Source organism: Epinephelus fuscoguttatus, linkage group LG4 (genome assembly GCF_011397635.1).
Source record: "Epinephelus fuscoguttatus linkage group LG4, E.fuscoguttatus.final_Chr_v1".
Taxonomy (NCBI): Eukaryota; Metazoa; Chordata; class Actinopteri; order Perciformes; family Serranidae; genus Epinephelus; species Epinephelus fuscoguttatus.
In genome coordinates, this window is record NC_064755.1 from 10,443,671 (window position 1) to 10,459,768 (window position 16,098).

The 16,098-nt window shown below is 39.0% G+C and overlaps 1 protein-coding gene across 8 annotated transcripts in view; it reads left to right on the top strand.

Moving 5' to 3' along the window:
* mical2b (microtubule associated monooxygenase, calponin and LIM domain containing 2b) overlaps positions 1–16,098 on the top strand; it is an 81,369-nt gene that overhangs the window by 21,846 nt on the left and 43,425 nt on the right. For all 8 annotated transcript variants that reach the window (XR_007449121.1, XM_049573602.1, XM_049573603.1 and 5 more), the window contains exons 2-7: positions 7,042–7,442; positions 11,428–11,635; positions 13,738–13,854; positions 14,894–14,995; positions 15,652–15,807; positions 15,954–16,054. Coding sequence is in view for 7 of the 8 variants with exons in the window: in XM_049573602.1 (XP_049429559.1) it covers positions 7,179–7,442; positions 11,428–11,635; positions 13,738–13,854; positions 14,894–14,995; positions 15,652–15,807; positions 15,954–16,054 (948 nt within the window). In the remaining variant the exon portion in view is untranslated. The remainder of the gene's footprint in view (positions 1–7,041; positions 7,443–11,427; positions 11,636–13,737; positions 13,855–14,893; positions 14,996–15,651; positions 15,808–15,953; positions 16,055–16,098) is intronic.

Sequence of the window (16,098 nt, forward strand, 5' to 3'; positions counted from 1 at the left end):
GTAAGAAATGTCAGGTTAAGATATACTGTACATACAATTTTAATAGCAATTGAAAGGGAACACATAAATAAAGGGTTAGAAAAAATGATATTCTCTGTTAGTGTTTTGTGGTAATACCAGGATAACCTAGCCAATGAATCCACCAGTCAGCACATCAGTCAATCCACCTGTGACAAATAATAAAACAAGAACAACTTTTTGTGTTGGTCTTTAAAGTCTCTATTTAGATTTGTGAGCATTTCATATATTACGTTTGAACAGAAAATACATTCACTATAATTAGATTGGAATAGAAACATTTCCATGTGTTGTGCTGATCTCCCACTGAAAATATGGCTAGAAATGCAAACCCTATGACCTAACAACACACACACACACACACACACACACACACACACACACTTGGAAAGAGATATCAACTTAACCACTTCCTGTACCAAGACTCCCAGAATGCACCCTACCAGATGTGGTTATATACAGTCTAGCTTCCAAGGATTGTGATCTTTCCCATAGCTTTCTAGCTCTGTGTTTATATCAACGCACACTTGGCTGTGTTTTTCTCTTGACCTGACAGGTCAGAAGGAGTTGCAGTATATCATTTCTGGTCCTTAGAGTCACACACAAGTAGGGCAGTTGGTCTCTGAGCTGATATCAGGATTATACTTCTTCCGTACATTTTCCAATTGACTGCTAATTCTGCACACTTTAAACTACAGACAACATATTAATGCCAAAATGATATGCTCTTCAAGGACAGCCATGCTTGCATTCAACTTTTTTCTACCTATTATGCTTTTTGAAGTACAAAGCATTTTTTCTTTCAGTCTTTTAAGTTAATTAATTTCAGCCCCTGCCTTTATCAGTATTACAGATTAGCTTCCTTTTTTTTTTTTAGCAATATATTTCAGCTCTTAGCAACTTTTCAGCTTCCAACTTGCCAGTTTTATCCATTCGGTTTCCAGGTTTTTCAGCAGTGTAGGGAAATGCTTCTGCACTTTAAGATTTGTATATTTTTAGCAATTCTTTGTAATTTCAGCTTTCAGCATTCTCACTTGTTTTCAGATGGGAATTCATTTTCCAGTTTCAAAATATATATTGTATATTGTAAATATACAATATATATTGTATATTTATATATATTGTAATATATTGTAAATATATTGCTGGCAAGTGAAAACAGCCAGGGTTAAGTCGGGGTAATAGTTGCCAATGGTAGATACATATGTGGTTATAATGTAACTACAACATGATGAGAACTTTTTTCTTTCTCCTAACATTAGTACTAGAAAGCCCAAGGGGCTGAACTTGCTTGGCTCCATCGTCACAGATTTGTAAAGCAGCTGGTACTTTCCACTAAATCTGTGGGTTGCTTGGCAACCATTCTGTTAAATGTCGCTGAAGAACTACCTTTCTTGGCAGAAGGATGAATATTTGTTATCCGTAAATTATTGGATGATTTGTTGCTGTGTGTTTATTTTTTATTGAACATTGCCAGGTATATATAGTAACTATTGGTTTACAGTAACTTTACTGTAAACCACAGCCTATTGTGGCTTATTGCTTAAACAAATTCCTTGATTTTCCTTGTTTCAAGCTCATTGTGTCCTATTGTTCCCTGTGCTTTTGGGGATATGGATGAGACAGGTATTCAAAGAGTCTTTTTCAGAGGCAGTCTAAAGTAAATGGTTATAGTCCACCAGCCAAACACATTGATTCACTGATATTCCCACTGAAGCAGATATTATCAGCTTAATGGCTGAGGTGAAGTCCAGTTTTTAATTAGAAACAAGGAACAAAGCTTTGGAAACTTTTTTATCTGGGCAGGGCATGGAATAGCATGAAAGGTCTAAGGGTTACAATTTTGTGTGTGCGTGTGTGTGTGTGTGTGTGTGTGTGTGTGTGTGTGTGTGTGTGTGTGTGTGTGTGTCCAGAGGGGGTAATTGTAACTGAGAGGCTACTGTCTGCTGCCAGAATGTTAGGTAGCAGAGATCTGAGACCCCCTCTGGGCCACTCAAAGACTTAAAGGGAAAGTGTGTGTTTCTTGGGTAGTGGGGTGTGTGTGTGACGTGGGATAGGCGACTGGCACAAACTAAAGGGCCAGCCAGGTCCTTGCAGCATGCACTTTCCCTTGCCATGACGCACACTCAATTGCATACGGAGCACATCCACAGCTTTTCAGGTGATTTTGTTTCAGGCCTGTTGGGCAGTGTGTGTCTGTGTGTGTGTAAGAAACATTACCCTTTTCCAAACTCCTCCAGGTGAAGCTGCCAGCGATGGGGATCTGATACTCAACTTTGACAAAGATGTTATCCAGGAAATGCTTGGCATCAGCTTGAGATAACTTGAGAGTGTGTTGCTGGGTAGAGTTAGAGTTTAAACCATTGGTTAATGTGACAACATTATATTCAGACTGAAAAGGGCTACATTTTCCAAATGAGGTGTGTGCTTACTTACACTGAAATCTGATGTACTTTGTGTGTTGGTGGCAGCTCCACCCTTTGAAAAAAGGGTGGAGCTAGATGCTGGACACATTAGAATGTAAGTGTGAAGTTGGAGTAATTAATGAAATTGTCAAAACTGAGATTATGCAGGTGATTGGTGATTTCTTGTCCAGAACTTGGATAGCTTGGTTGTAAAGGGATGTCAGTGGTTTCATAGTGGAGGGTGAAGCCTGAGACCAAGGGGTTATGTAGTTTAAGAGATGAGAAAAAATCATTGCACGCACAGATGTTAGAGCTGAATTTAATGATAAGCAATGCCTGATTCATCTACATTTCTGTATACTGTATATAAACAAAAGGTAAAAATGATCCAAAGATTTGCTAATGGTTGGTCTGTACTAAGGGTATTATAATATCTTTAGTCCTGGCAATGCAGTTCAGCTTAATGTGTTCATCAGTGAATGGTCATCACAGTCAGAACAGTGTTGCCGCTACAGATATGTGCATCACACGTTAGTGGTGTCCCCACCACTGCTGGAGGGGACACCAAAATTGCCCAATATGACCATCATCATTCAGAACCAAAGGTATTGCATAAACAGTTAAGACCCTCTCCGACACAACAGGGTTTGAGCTAACATTCGCCGCTGTTTAGTACACACAGCACAGCTGCAGCGTGAGCTCCTAGAGCAGTGTGCTCATGCTTTTAGGCCATTATTAGTTATTAATACAGTCAGTTGCCTCTGGTGAGGGATTTTATTTAAACCTAAGCTAATGAAAGCATCCCTTCGTTCAACAATTGGATAGGAATGTCTGAGTGGTCTTGCTGTCATCAGTGTCAATGCAGAACACACTCGTAAGCTGTCATATGATGATCTCATTAATTATCTCACAGCCAGGAAATGCAGATGTGTATGGACAACATGCAGTTAAGTTTAGGGTACACAAATGGTCAGCTGCAGCCTTAAGTTAGAACATGCTTGATCGGTATGATGGAGGGGAGTGTATGTCTAGAGCATTAGAATAATAGGAAATGAAAAGGGGGATGCAGGGGAAGTTTGCCCAGGGCACTGAATGTGTTAGGTCTCACACTGTCCAGTAAAATCCCAAATACAAGTATGAACCTGAAAAGCAGATAACCATGGGATGTACTGATCCTGGGTCGTTAAAAACTCATTGGAAGTAAGGCTGTACCCAGATATTTGGATATTCAAATATTTGTTTCTATGGGTAGGTATTCGTTATGAAAATTTGGGATTCGATATTTGTTTTTGTTTTTTTTTTACATTTTTTTTTTGGTGCTAAATGTAGTCTTTTTGTTGTTGGTAAATGTAGGTTATCAATAAAAGTCAAAACTTTTAAATTGCATTGTTAAAAATGTGAAAATATAGTATAGCCTACCAACAGAGCTTGTGCGCACGGCACGCTTGAGCGCGTCCGTCTGAGGCTGTGGATCAGTGCCAAGTTTTACCATCATATCACTATTCTCTCGAACTTGTAGCTGTTTTTCGTTATCTTTTGAATTTAATATAAATTATGGAACCATTTTTGTCAATGTTTGTTTCCCCCGTTTTGTACAATAAATTAATTGTTTAAAGTTTCAACAAGTTTCTTTTTGAAAACAGCCGCGGACTGTCACCTGCTCAACGCATCGGTAGCTTTGGATGCCATGACAGTAATAGCCAATAATGTCAAAATATCATTTACAGACCGATTTAACAGACGATCACTGCTGCCCGACCCACATGTCCATTTGCGGGTCCCGCGGGTTGCGAGTCGACCCGCGCATCACTACTCAGCTCAGTCTGTAAAGGCTGTACACACAACAGTCGGCTATAGACATTATATTCTATTCAGGCCAGCAGAACCAGCAGCGTATCGGCTCTACAGTGCACGGCACTGCTGATTAACCATTTTATTGCAGCACAGAGTGTCTGCCAGCAACCAGTTACTTGAAGAGGCTTCCTACAACTTGTTTCAACGGTTTCGATTTAATCAGAAGACAAATTAAACAGGATGACTAGCCAATGTGAAAATCAAAAGAAAGCATAGAATAATGTTCTGAAGGAGACTGTTGTGCCATCAAATTCTGCCGAAGGTCCGAATGTTAAAAAATGGTATTCGGGACAGCCCTACTTGGAAGACACTGAAAGTGGAGATATTTCTGCTATTAACCCAACTTGAAACCATCATTAGATGCCCTTGGCCTCTCAAATAAGATTAGATCACCAAATATAACCAGGAATCAGGACATTCCTTTTACCCCAGGACTCTGGATGAATACTAAAGTAATGATCTCCTGATAACGGGTAAACTCCCTCATGTGCTATGGGCTGCAAGCCTAGAACAGTTTGTACAGCAGGGGGGACAAAGTTTGTAGTCTGCTGTGTATATCTGCTGTATTTTAGGGTTGTTTCTTCTGCATCTTGTGCCTCACCAAGTGGCTGCTTGCGTGTGATGTGACTGTGTGACTGTTTTGTCTGTATTGCTGCAGCCACAGCGTTTGAGCTTCTCCCATGACTGCTCAGCTGAACTCCTCCAAGCGCACTCTCAGTCATAATCCTATCAGGCATTCAGTGGAGCTGGAGGGGGAAAATATCTTTGTTGTAGAGAAAAATATGTGCAGCTTAATTAATGACTGTTTGAACTCTGCAGGGTTGTTGTTGTTGGCTAGAAATATTAGTCCTGTTCAGGGACGTATCGTCAAAGCTCTGTGTGTCCCTGGACACCTCATACAGAATGCAGGACATGACACTGTGGCTATATGAGGCAACACATTGACCCCTGCAGTTTATTTTCAGAGGGAGCTGCAGACATTCCTTACATTTGGAATGTGATCTTTCCTTTATATGATTTCAAAGTTTTCCACCACATAGTGTGTGTCCCCGTGTATTGCAGAGGATAACGAACATCATGATTACCAGGCTGTTCTCATACACTACACATGACCCATGCAATCAGGAAGGTTGTGATCACGTGACCAGTGTGCTCACCAGAGTAAAGAATGAAGTAGTATTAAGAGCTTAAGTCTATGTAGGGAGGCAGGTTGGGTGGTCAGACAACACAGAACATTCCCCCAAGAGACAGACGTTTGTGTCTTGTGTGAAACCAAGCGCCCTTTGAGTTATTTTAAGGTATGTCGTCATGTTTCTTCCCTAAACTTAACCTACGTAACTTCACTCGCATAACCTTACCAGCATAATTTTATGTTAAGTAAGTAACGTGATGCGACAATGCCCAACCAGATTTCTTCTTCTAAACTTAACGTACATAACTTTACTTTCCAAAACCTAACCTACGTAACTTTACCTTTAGTATGTAACTTAATTTTATGTACTCAACTTAAGGTTAATATGTAATGTGATGTAATGACACCCAACCATGTTTCTTTTCCTAAACCTAACCTATTCGACTTTATTTGCTTAAACCTAACCTATTACTTACTGTTAAATTGTAGCTTTATTAAGTATGTAGCTTAAGACTAAGTTTATAATGTGACGTGATGACATCCAACCAGGTTCCCTCTCCTAAACCTAACATGCATAACTTAATTTTCCTAAACCTATAAGTTTATGTTAAGTATGTAACATGACATTTTAATGACCATTCGTGGGGTGTTAATTCGTTCATTGTCATACGACATTCAAATTCAACAAAAACTGTACATCTCTATGATGAGGTGTAAATCACTATTACAGTAGTAATAAATTGTTTTGTGTCGTCTGTTTGGTGCTGGACAGATAATGTACAGTGAGTTTATCAAAGCTTTTTTCCTCAAAATTGTGATGAGTGCAGTTTGAAGTATCAACGTCAATGTGGGAAATCTTGCAAGTCAATAAACGGAACTATTTTATGGCAATATTGGAGTTTTATTTAATTTTGTTATCAATTAAATGAAGTGCCCTGATTTTCCTGGTATTTATTTAATTCACTGAATAAGCATAAAAACAGACTGGTCCTGTCTGGTTTATTTATTCAAGTATCCAAAGGTATCTCAGCCAGTTTTAGAGAAATGTCACAGTATTTGTTTCTATGGTTATAGATCTTTTGAGGGATATCCTAGAGTGGAGTCTCTGAACCTTTTCCCTATTATTTAGGCCCCAAAATTCTGGCACATGTACAGTTGTCATGTGGTCATGTGCTTGGAAGTTGCTCCAAATGAACTATGGTTCATTATGAAATTGTTGATATATTTCAAACATATTTAATAATTTTTTGTTTCTATTAGAAATGTAAATCCTGTCTGCTCATCCATCAATTCCAAGTTGTGTCCAGACGACAGGTTTTAGTGACCTTTGTTAGAAACTGCAGCTTCATAAATGCAGTATTTATTGCACAGATTTTCATTGGACTACATTATTGTTTACTTGTGTTCACGCACATCTCCTGTAAAATGCTTGGTTACATAATAAAATAAGAAACAGCTGTGTCATGAAGAGGACAATGTGCAGGAAGCACGTCTTAGTTATCAGTAATCAGCAAAATCTAAACAACTTGAATTATAGTATATGTTCAGGATATAGGACTGATCACCTGATTATTTAATTTCCAGTCTCTTGTGTCTTTGTCTACAAATCTTTTTGCTCTTTGTGTCTTTCAGAACTAGCTCAGCATGACTGCACACACCGTGTTGTAGGAGTCCAGTGCTGACAGTGTGGAAGGAGCGAACAGTAAAGGAAGCATAAAAAGAAGCAGAGAGTGTTTGAGGAGACTGGAGGCTTTTTACCATCAGAGCAGATGGGTGAGACGGAGGATGAGCGCACAGCGCAGGCCAGTGTGCTCTTTGAGAACTTTGTCCAAGCATCCACATGTAAAGGGACTCTGCAGGCTTTCAGCATCCTCTGCAGGCAGCTGGAGCTGGATCCTCTGGACTACAGCAACTTCTTCAGCTCACTAAAGGCTGCAGTCAGCTCCTGGAAGGTCAAGGCCCTGTGGACCAAACTGGACAAAAGGGCACAGCAGAAGGTCTACAACCAGAATAAAGCCTGCCAGGGCACTAGGGTAAGAGAGACCAACTGGAGACGACCTGTACTGGAGTTTGAGGCTACTAATAGACAAAGGAAATGAACTGAGCCATGAGCCACTACAAATATGTAAATTGTGCTTGTTCACATAAAAGGCATTGTTGTGACCTTTTTATAGTGTTTGAGATCCAAGCAAACAGTACTATAGGTGTCATCACACAGGAAAGCATCACAGTTAAATCCATCTATGTATCTTTAAGAAATATGTTGCTCAAGAAGCACGGTGACATAATGTAGTTACCCTTCGCTGTAGCTCGGAAGCTATAACTGCTAATATGCCAGTCAGTCTTCAAGGGTAACGTTGGTATTTTTCAACTTGGACCCAGTTTACCCATGTTTTTGTGTCTGAGTGACAAATAGGAACAACAGTTTTTGAAGTTCAACAACTTGTGGCAATTGTGCACTATCAATTTTTTTTTTGCCACTGACGGGCGCAAATTATTATTCTAAGTGTCTGACAACCGTATGGAAAGGACTACTACAGAAGCTGACCTTTTTGTTTAACCAGAATTACTAAACCCACCAGACTTCATTTAAATAAACAGTAATTTTGACATGTATAGTGCTAGCATATTTCCACTTTTAACTGGGTGAATTAAGGGTTTATTTCAATTGGTGACATTGATTTTTAGGCTGTTTCTGGTTAAACAAAAAAGTCTGTCTCTATAGGAATACTTTCTATAATGTTGTCACACACTTAGAATAACAATCTTAACATGTCCGTGGCAAAAACAAGCACTTTTAGTGGATGTACATTGATGGTGCATAGTTGCCCCAAGTGATTACATTACAGCTGGTTTCACTGCTGCCAGCTGCAGTGGTCTCGCTCAATAATGGACCAGTTTCAAAAATTGTTGTTCCTATTAGTCACTTCAACTCAAAATCATGTGAAAATAGAGTCCAGGTTGAAAAATAACAAAGTTTCTCTTTAATGCCTTGTCGAGATTCTCAGTTTTCTCTGCCTTGTGCTGTAAAAGTGATCCACTTACCATATCATGCCAAATATACCATATCTTGTTGCGTAGACCAAATTTTATTGTAAAGCAGCATTAGGTTCTACTAAGTTAAGTTCTACTAGTTCTGCAGTGAATACAGTTTTTCCTTTAGCTGCTTCAAAATAAAAGCCTTCCAATGGAGCCATTAATGTGAACCAGCAGGATTAGTTTACTTTAACGCAGCTGTAATTGGTTGTAGGACAGTTTACAGTAAACAGTGAAATAATGCTGAAATGTGGAAGTACAAACAGGAATGTGAGAGTGAAATCGAGCTCCAAACTGCAGGGATTAATTTATAAACTAAACAGGTGCTAAGGGCTGAACAGAGGAACTACTAAAAAGAGAAGTTGCTCTGTTGTCATCAGCATAGTTTGATTTATATATTTTGAATTATCAGTTAGGTGCAAGACACAACTTTGGCCCGAGGGAGAAGATGGTGCAGATGAGCACCCTGCTGTGAGGCCTCAGAGAAAACTGACTTGCTCATGGCTAAACTGTACCTGTGGAGAAACAGCCTCGGTCCTTGAAATGCAATGACAGATCGGACAGTCTGTGTAGCACCATTTATGTAGTCTGACTTTTGATATGTTCGTGTCTTTTTTTCTGTCTCTCCTTTGTGTGTTCTGTTGAGTAGAACATATGTGCCCATTTTTACAACCCTTAAAAATCCTAAACCTAAAAAAAAAACACTTGAGGAATTATGGTTTATTTGTTCAAATACCCAATTAGGACCTTTGCCAGTGTGCATTGTTGGGGAAATAAATTATTTAAGTAGATTATTTCTGTAATTATATGCAAATTATTAATTAGACCAAAGTAATCTTAAAGTTGAAAAGCTGAATTAACTGGATTCAGTGCATGTAGCTTGTGCAAATTCATTTTGATCTCATAACTGTCTACAGGGGAAACTTTATGAAAGCGGGCCCTGTTAGTCAGATGGCAGTACGAGGCCTAAAGCCAGGATGGGAATTCAGATACATTTTTAAAGTGATAGGTATCTCATATTTGTTATTTTACGTGATGTGCTAATCTGTCTTATTGTTGGACCATGTATGTCTGAGTATTATAGGCAGCATGTTTAGCATAGTGTTCGATGACTTCATATCTGAAGGGAAAGATAAGACATCCGTAGAGGAAAGAGGCCAGAGACTCGAAGAGGGGGGAGATAAGCAGAGACGGTTGGGCTGAGAGTCGGCCAAAAATAACAACTAATTTTTGTGGGAGAAACTGCTATTTAGAGACAGACGACTGGCTGTAGCTGGGGAGGTTCTCTGTTTTCTGGAACTCTGTGTCTAGAAAAAAATATCTGTATCTTAGTTTCCTGTACATTGTGTTCTGTTATATGGAAGATGCCATGAATCATACTCTAAACTAACCTTTCTCAGATGGCTGTGCTAATTGTTTTATTTGTTAATTTTCCCTGTAACTGTAAACTAGCAAACCGCATGATGACCTGGAAATTAGACGTCGGTGGTAATCACACAGGACCTTTGAGACTTCTCAGATAAAGTTTTTTTTCCTCTCCTGTTCCCATTTCCACATTTCTTCTCAGTCCAAAAGGAAACATCAGTGCGAGTTAGTGTAAATATAGCCAGGATTTTCAGTCACACCTACTGTAAGCTTTGAACACCATATTTTAAGTGGTGATTCTCAAACAGTGGCCCTTGAAATGCCATCTTGTGGGCTGTGGAGGTACAGCCAGTTTGTTAGATAAGATGAAAATGTATTTTTTTCTGTTATTTACAAAGCTATTTTATTTTTTTATATCTTAATTTGCGCAAGAATTTACATGAATAAAAAAAGTAAATTAAAATGCATTATTTCAGTGACCAGTTATGTTTAGATATCATCATGCCAATCACGATACATCATCAGTTTGAGACAAACATGTCTTGCTACTGTAGCTAGCTGACGTCAGTAGTAGATGAAGTACCTGAAAGCAGGGGTAGGAATCACCAGAGGATCTATAATATATTATCATGATACTTAAGTCATGATACAGTATTAATGCGATTTTAAATGTTGTGATATCCTGAGTATTGCGATAAAATATATTGCAATTTATTACCTTTTTAAATTAGGTTCCTAAAGGAAAAACTTTGTCACCATCTGTTTTATCTAGTAAGCTACCTTAAGTTTAATTTGTATCCGTAATATTAATAGTTTATATAATAAAAAAGTTGATACTTGGCGCTATGTGACGATACGATATTTCGACATTGCAATACTATACTATATAGATTTTTTTTTCCACTCCTACCATAATTGAGTAAAAGTACAAATATCTTGCCAGAAAATGACTTGCGTAGATATTAAAGTCACCAATTAGAATAACAATTGAGTAAAAGTCTTAAAATATCTGATATTTACTGTACTTGTGTATCAAAAGTAATGTTATTAGGTTAAATGTAATTGACTATTGAAAGTAAAAGTACATGTAAAAGCTGGTAATAAAAAAGGATTATTAAATTTATTTCTTTGTCTTTCTTTTTATTTCTTCTTTGTTTTTGTTTTTTTATCATTTATTTGTGAAGGTGGTCCTCAGACATTTTTAACAATCAGAAGTGGGCCTGAAGTTAGAAACTGTTGAGAACCCCTACTATGAAGTATATGCTTGCAACTCGCCTTTGAAATATTACCTTTATAAAGTGGCAAGCGTGTTAGCAAACAGATGCTTATTTACACACTCAGGGGAGACAGAACACCATTAGCATTCATCTGGAATCATGTGTCTTGGACACCTGATGAATGTAAGTCTAGTATTCACTCCCTTTTAGCTCCTTAGTTTCCACTAACTCTTGAGGGAAATATTTGGCTCTGTAATCCAAGTTCAAGTTTGTTTGCGTGTCATTTCCACATATAGAGTATACAGAGATGAAAAGTTGTTTCGCATGGCCCAAGGTGCTAATAGAAAACTAACTCACCCCCTCTTTCACATTTTACCCTCTTCTTCTGTTTTTTATTCAGTGCCTGATCATTGGCGGTGGCCCTTGTGGTCTGCGGACAGCCATCGAGCTGGCACTGTTGGGCTGTAAGGTGGTGGTGATCGAGAAGAGGGACACCTTTTCCAGGAATAATGTGCTCCACCTGTGGCCCTTCACTATCCACGACCTCAGGGGCCTCGGAGCCAAGAAGTTCTATGGAAAGTTCTGCGCTGGCTCCATCGACCACATCAGTGAGTGTAAATCTGTGTCAGTTATTTCTCAATTGCTCTCATTTTGAAATGAGCGAGTGGACTGAAGCTTAACTTTTAAACTTCTGTCTTTTACCTCATAGTGCTCTGAGAAGGAAGAGAAATTGTTCTTTGGTTGTGTCAAATAATCTCAGAAGAATCACTTCCTTAACCTTGGGGTCAGGACCCTTTTTACAGTCACTTGAAATGCTGCTGTCTATATTTAACACCGTGGCATGATGGGTGGTATTTGCTGGCTGTGTGACTCTGCAACCTGTGAGAAGAGATTTTCCAGTAGCCTAGTTTGCTGCAGTTTATTTCTTCAGTCTCTCCCTAGTGGGAAGTTTCCACTGGCATTTCTTGCTCTCCAGCTTTAGTAACGGTGTCATGTATTAATATCTCGTTTGAAAGATGTACGTCTCATAACACTTACTTGTTCTCATCTGTAAGTGAAGCCACTTCCTCCCATAACAGCTGCTGAGAAAGCAGCTGTAAATACCAGCTGCTGAGCTACAGAAGACACTATATTAAAGGATAAGTTCTGTTTTTTTCTACATGGACCCATTTGTCCCATATTTTTTGTCTAAATGACTAATGGGAACAACTATTTTTGAAATTGATTAAGTATTGAGCCAGAACACTGCAGTCCATAGTGGCAAAACAGACTGCACTGTAACCTGTTGGGATATGTAGCATTTGTTGAAGAGTAAGATACCTTTTTTTTCTTATAATACTCCAGAAATCTCTGTTGCCACTTCCATCAAACTCCATTTAAATAAACAGTAATTTTAGTGTGTGTAGAACCAGCACATTTTCAAATCTAATTGGGTGATTTAAAGGTTTATTTCAATCAAATCAGAGTAAGTGATCACTGGAACAGTAGAAAGATGAACAAAGCTAATTTTTGTGAGTTTTATTTTGTCTCTGTCGACTTTGAATGAAGTGTGTTGTACGATGTTAAAATTGCTGTTCATTTAAATGTCTGGTGGGTTTGATGATGGCAATATCGAGGCTGTTTCTGGTTAACCAAAAAGGATCTTTCTCTTTAATAAAGAGGTCTGTCTCAGTAGGGATCCTTTCCATAAGTGGTCACAGACTAGAATAATAATCTGAACCTGTCAGCGGCAAAAACACTTTCATGAATGTAAATTGATGATGTACAATTGCCCCATATGGTTTCATTGCAGCCTGTTTCGCTGCTGCCAGCTGGAGCCTCTCTCTTAGTACTGGGCCAGTTTCAAAACTATTTGTCCCTATTATTTACTTAGACACAAAACATGGGGGAAAATAGGGTCCAGGCTGAAAAATATTAAATCCACCCTTTAACTCCATAAAATCCAATATGTGCTTCACACGTTTTACTTTTTATTAATGGAACATTATGTTACTGTCACGATGTTGTTAATCTATGACATTTTATAGTCTGTTTAGTGGGGATGGTAGTGGTAGTGATGCTGATCTTTTTAAGCAGAACTACTGATGATCATGATGTGACAGATCTACATTAAATACATTTACTTTGTCAGTGTCATTATAAAATTCATGCTTTCCACTATCATTCAACTCAGTTTTAGCAGCCTTGTGTCACTTAACATTAAAAATGATCCCAATAAGTTCTACACAGTCAGGTACACAGATTTTAAATTTTAGATATCAGACTGGTACCCAGTATAGGCAGATACACTCAGGTACTGGAAGAGAGGAAGTTGGATTGGTGCATCCCTACTGCTCAGATACAGAATATGTACAGTTAAAATATGTATTGCCTTGTGTTAACAAAATTAGAATCACATGGAGGAACCTGTATTTCTGAAGTTTTTATAGGAGTTTGTTACAGCAATTTCACAGTTCACATTCCTAGTCATATACCCGAACTAACACGCCAATGAACACAAATGTTTTTGTAGCAACATCAGCTTTATAGGGTTGTGATGACATTATAGGAGGTGGATAGCAGCAACCTGTGGCGTATGGTGCAGCTTGTTAGTAGACTGGATGCAGCTGCCCATCCAGTATAAAATACATATATCCACTGAGGTAGCTCTAGGCTTGCTTTGTGTGCTTTTTGGCTCTACAATATCTACATCTGTGTCTATCCACTCCAGGTATCCGCCAGCTTCAGCTGATGCTGCTGAAAGTGTCTCTGATTCTGGGAGTGGAAATTCATGTCAATGTGGAGTTTGTCAAGCTTTTGGAGCCACCAGCAGAGCAGACTGACGACAGTAAGTATGCATGTGTCTTATCCGTATGTTAAAGGGTCATGAGTGGCAGTGACACACAGGGACTCACCAGCATATCTTAGCTATATATGGAAAACTGCCTGCTAACAAAATGCATGTGTTAAAGTAATCAGAAAGTTTCCCAGAGAGGAGGCGTTTGCACTGGCAGCATTTATAGCAGCCTGTCTGGAAAATAACGCGTCTATTGATAGAGTCTGCTGATAGTTAAATTTTAGTTCTACTTTGAGTTTGCCTTTCTAAGTGTCTCAAAATATGCCAAGTGTCCTAAATATTGCACATGGGGACTCTCGTAACACTTAACACTCCAGAGAACATGACATAACCATTTGTCTACTTTAAAATCTCACAGCGAGAATACTGATGTCCACTTAAATCCATCAGCTTGATTCACGGCAAGCCCGGTTCCCTCACTAATAATCTGAAGCAGACTGCTAAAGATCTTGGCATATTATTTGATGCAAATCTTCATTCATGCCCAAGTAATAGATATTGTCCAGTCATGTTTCCTTCAACTCAAAAAGATCTCTAAAACCAGATTTTTCTTACCACCTTCGGATTAACACAAAGTCATACATGCTTTTATTTCTTTCTCGCCTGGATTACTGTAGTGCACTTCAAGTTGGTATGAGCCAGAGCTCACTTAACCAACTACAAATGATGCAGAACGCTAATGGAAGAATTTTAACAGCCACTAAGAAATTGATTTTAAAATGATAATGATCACCTTTAAAGCATTAAATGGACTTTCTCCAAATTACATCAAGGATTTATTGACCCCCCCCGTGTACCCGGGAGTTCCCTTAGATCAGAGCTGATTGTGACTGATGTGATGTGATGTGTGTGATAATGCGCATGTATACAAGACCGAGTAAAAATGAGGCGACAAGACTGAGACCTTCAAAAAGTTGTCTTCAGGCAAAGACCAGTCTCAAGTACTACAACACTGCCTAATAAACCTTGTGAGGTCAGAAAAACAACATGATAGGAGTGGGCTGAGCTGGTTTGTTGTGTTCTTCCTCAGGTCCTGGGTGGCGAGCAGAAGTCCGACCCTCCAGTCATCCTGTCTCGGACTTTGATTTTGATGTGGTGATTGGAGCCGATGGACGTAAAAACACATTAGATGGTGAGAAAAAAGGAAAACTTGAACTGACAAACCAGAGCGATGCTGTGGGTGTAAATTATAGTGGGTGTTCTGGTTTAAAATGAGTCCTGAGAAAAAGTTTGTTCTTGACCTACATTTATTGGACAATTTTACACTGCAGTCAAAGCACTGTTTGTTATTTTTACTGAAAAAGAGGTGGGTGTTGCAAAGCTGCTTTTAGTCACTGGGTCAAGCATTTCCTGTTGACATAGTTTCAAGTGGAAGCTTAATAGCCTGGATGGGGGTCAGCGGTGTGTGTGTGAGTGTGTGTGCTGGTTTATGAAGTGTTTGAGAGCTTTGTTGCATGCTCATCCATGTTTGTGTGTGTGTTTGTGTGTGTGTGGAATATGCATTGTGCATATGTTTGCTGACACATAAAGTTACTGATTACAGAAAAAGTAAACATTCTCTCAGAATAAATGGTCGACTCCATAAGTAGTCTGTCTCCATTACTGCTGGGAAACTCCCTTTTGTGTAGGCCTACTGGAGCCTGGAGGGTCAGCTACTCTTTAAATATTGTTCTTGAATCCAACTTTGACTTTGTACCCATTCTCATATTACTTAAAAATTAGCCATTAATGAAATATTGTTACCAAAGGTTTGATTCATTGCTAAGATTTGTCTTTCTCTTGCGGCAGGATTCGGTCGTAAAGAGTTTCGAGGGAAGCTGGCCATCGCCATCACAGCCAACTTTGTCAACAGGAACACCACGGCAGAGGCTAAAGTGGAGGAAATCAGTGGGGTGGCCTTCATCTTTAACCAGAAGTTCTTTCTGGAACTCAAGGAGGAGACAGGTGAAGTAGAAAAAAAGCGTGGCGCTAGCAACCCATGCTATAAAGACTCACTATGCAGGGCTGTCTGTTTGCTTCTCCCACTCTAATTGCTCCTTCTTGCAGCATTTGAAGTGCCATTAGTTAAGTAACCCTGCTGCTGTTTTCAGGAATTGACTTGGAGAACATAGTTTACTACAAAGACAACACCCACTACTTTGTCATGACGGCAAAGAAGCACAGTCTGCTGGACAAAGGAGTCATCATAAATGTGAGTGTACACCCGCATATGTAAATACAGCAGTACAGCCAGTA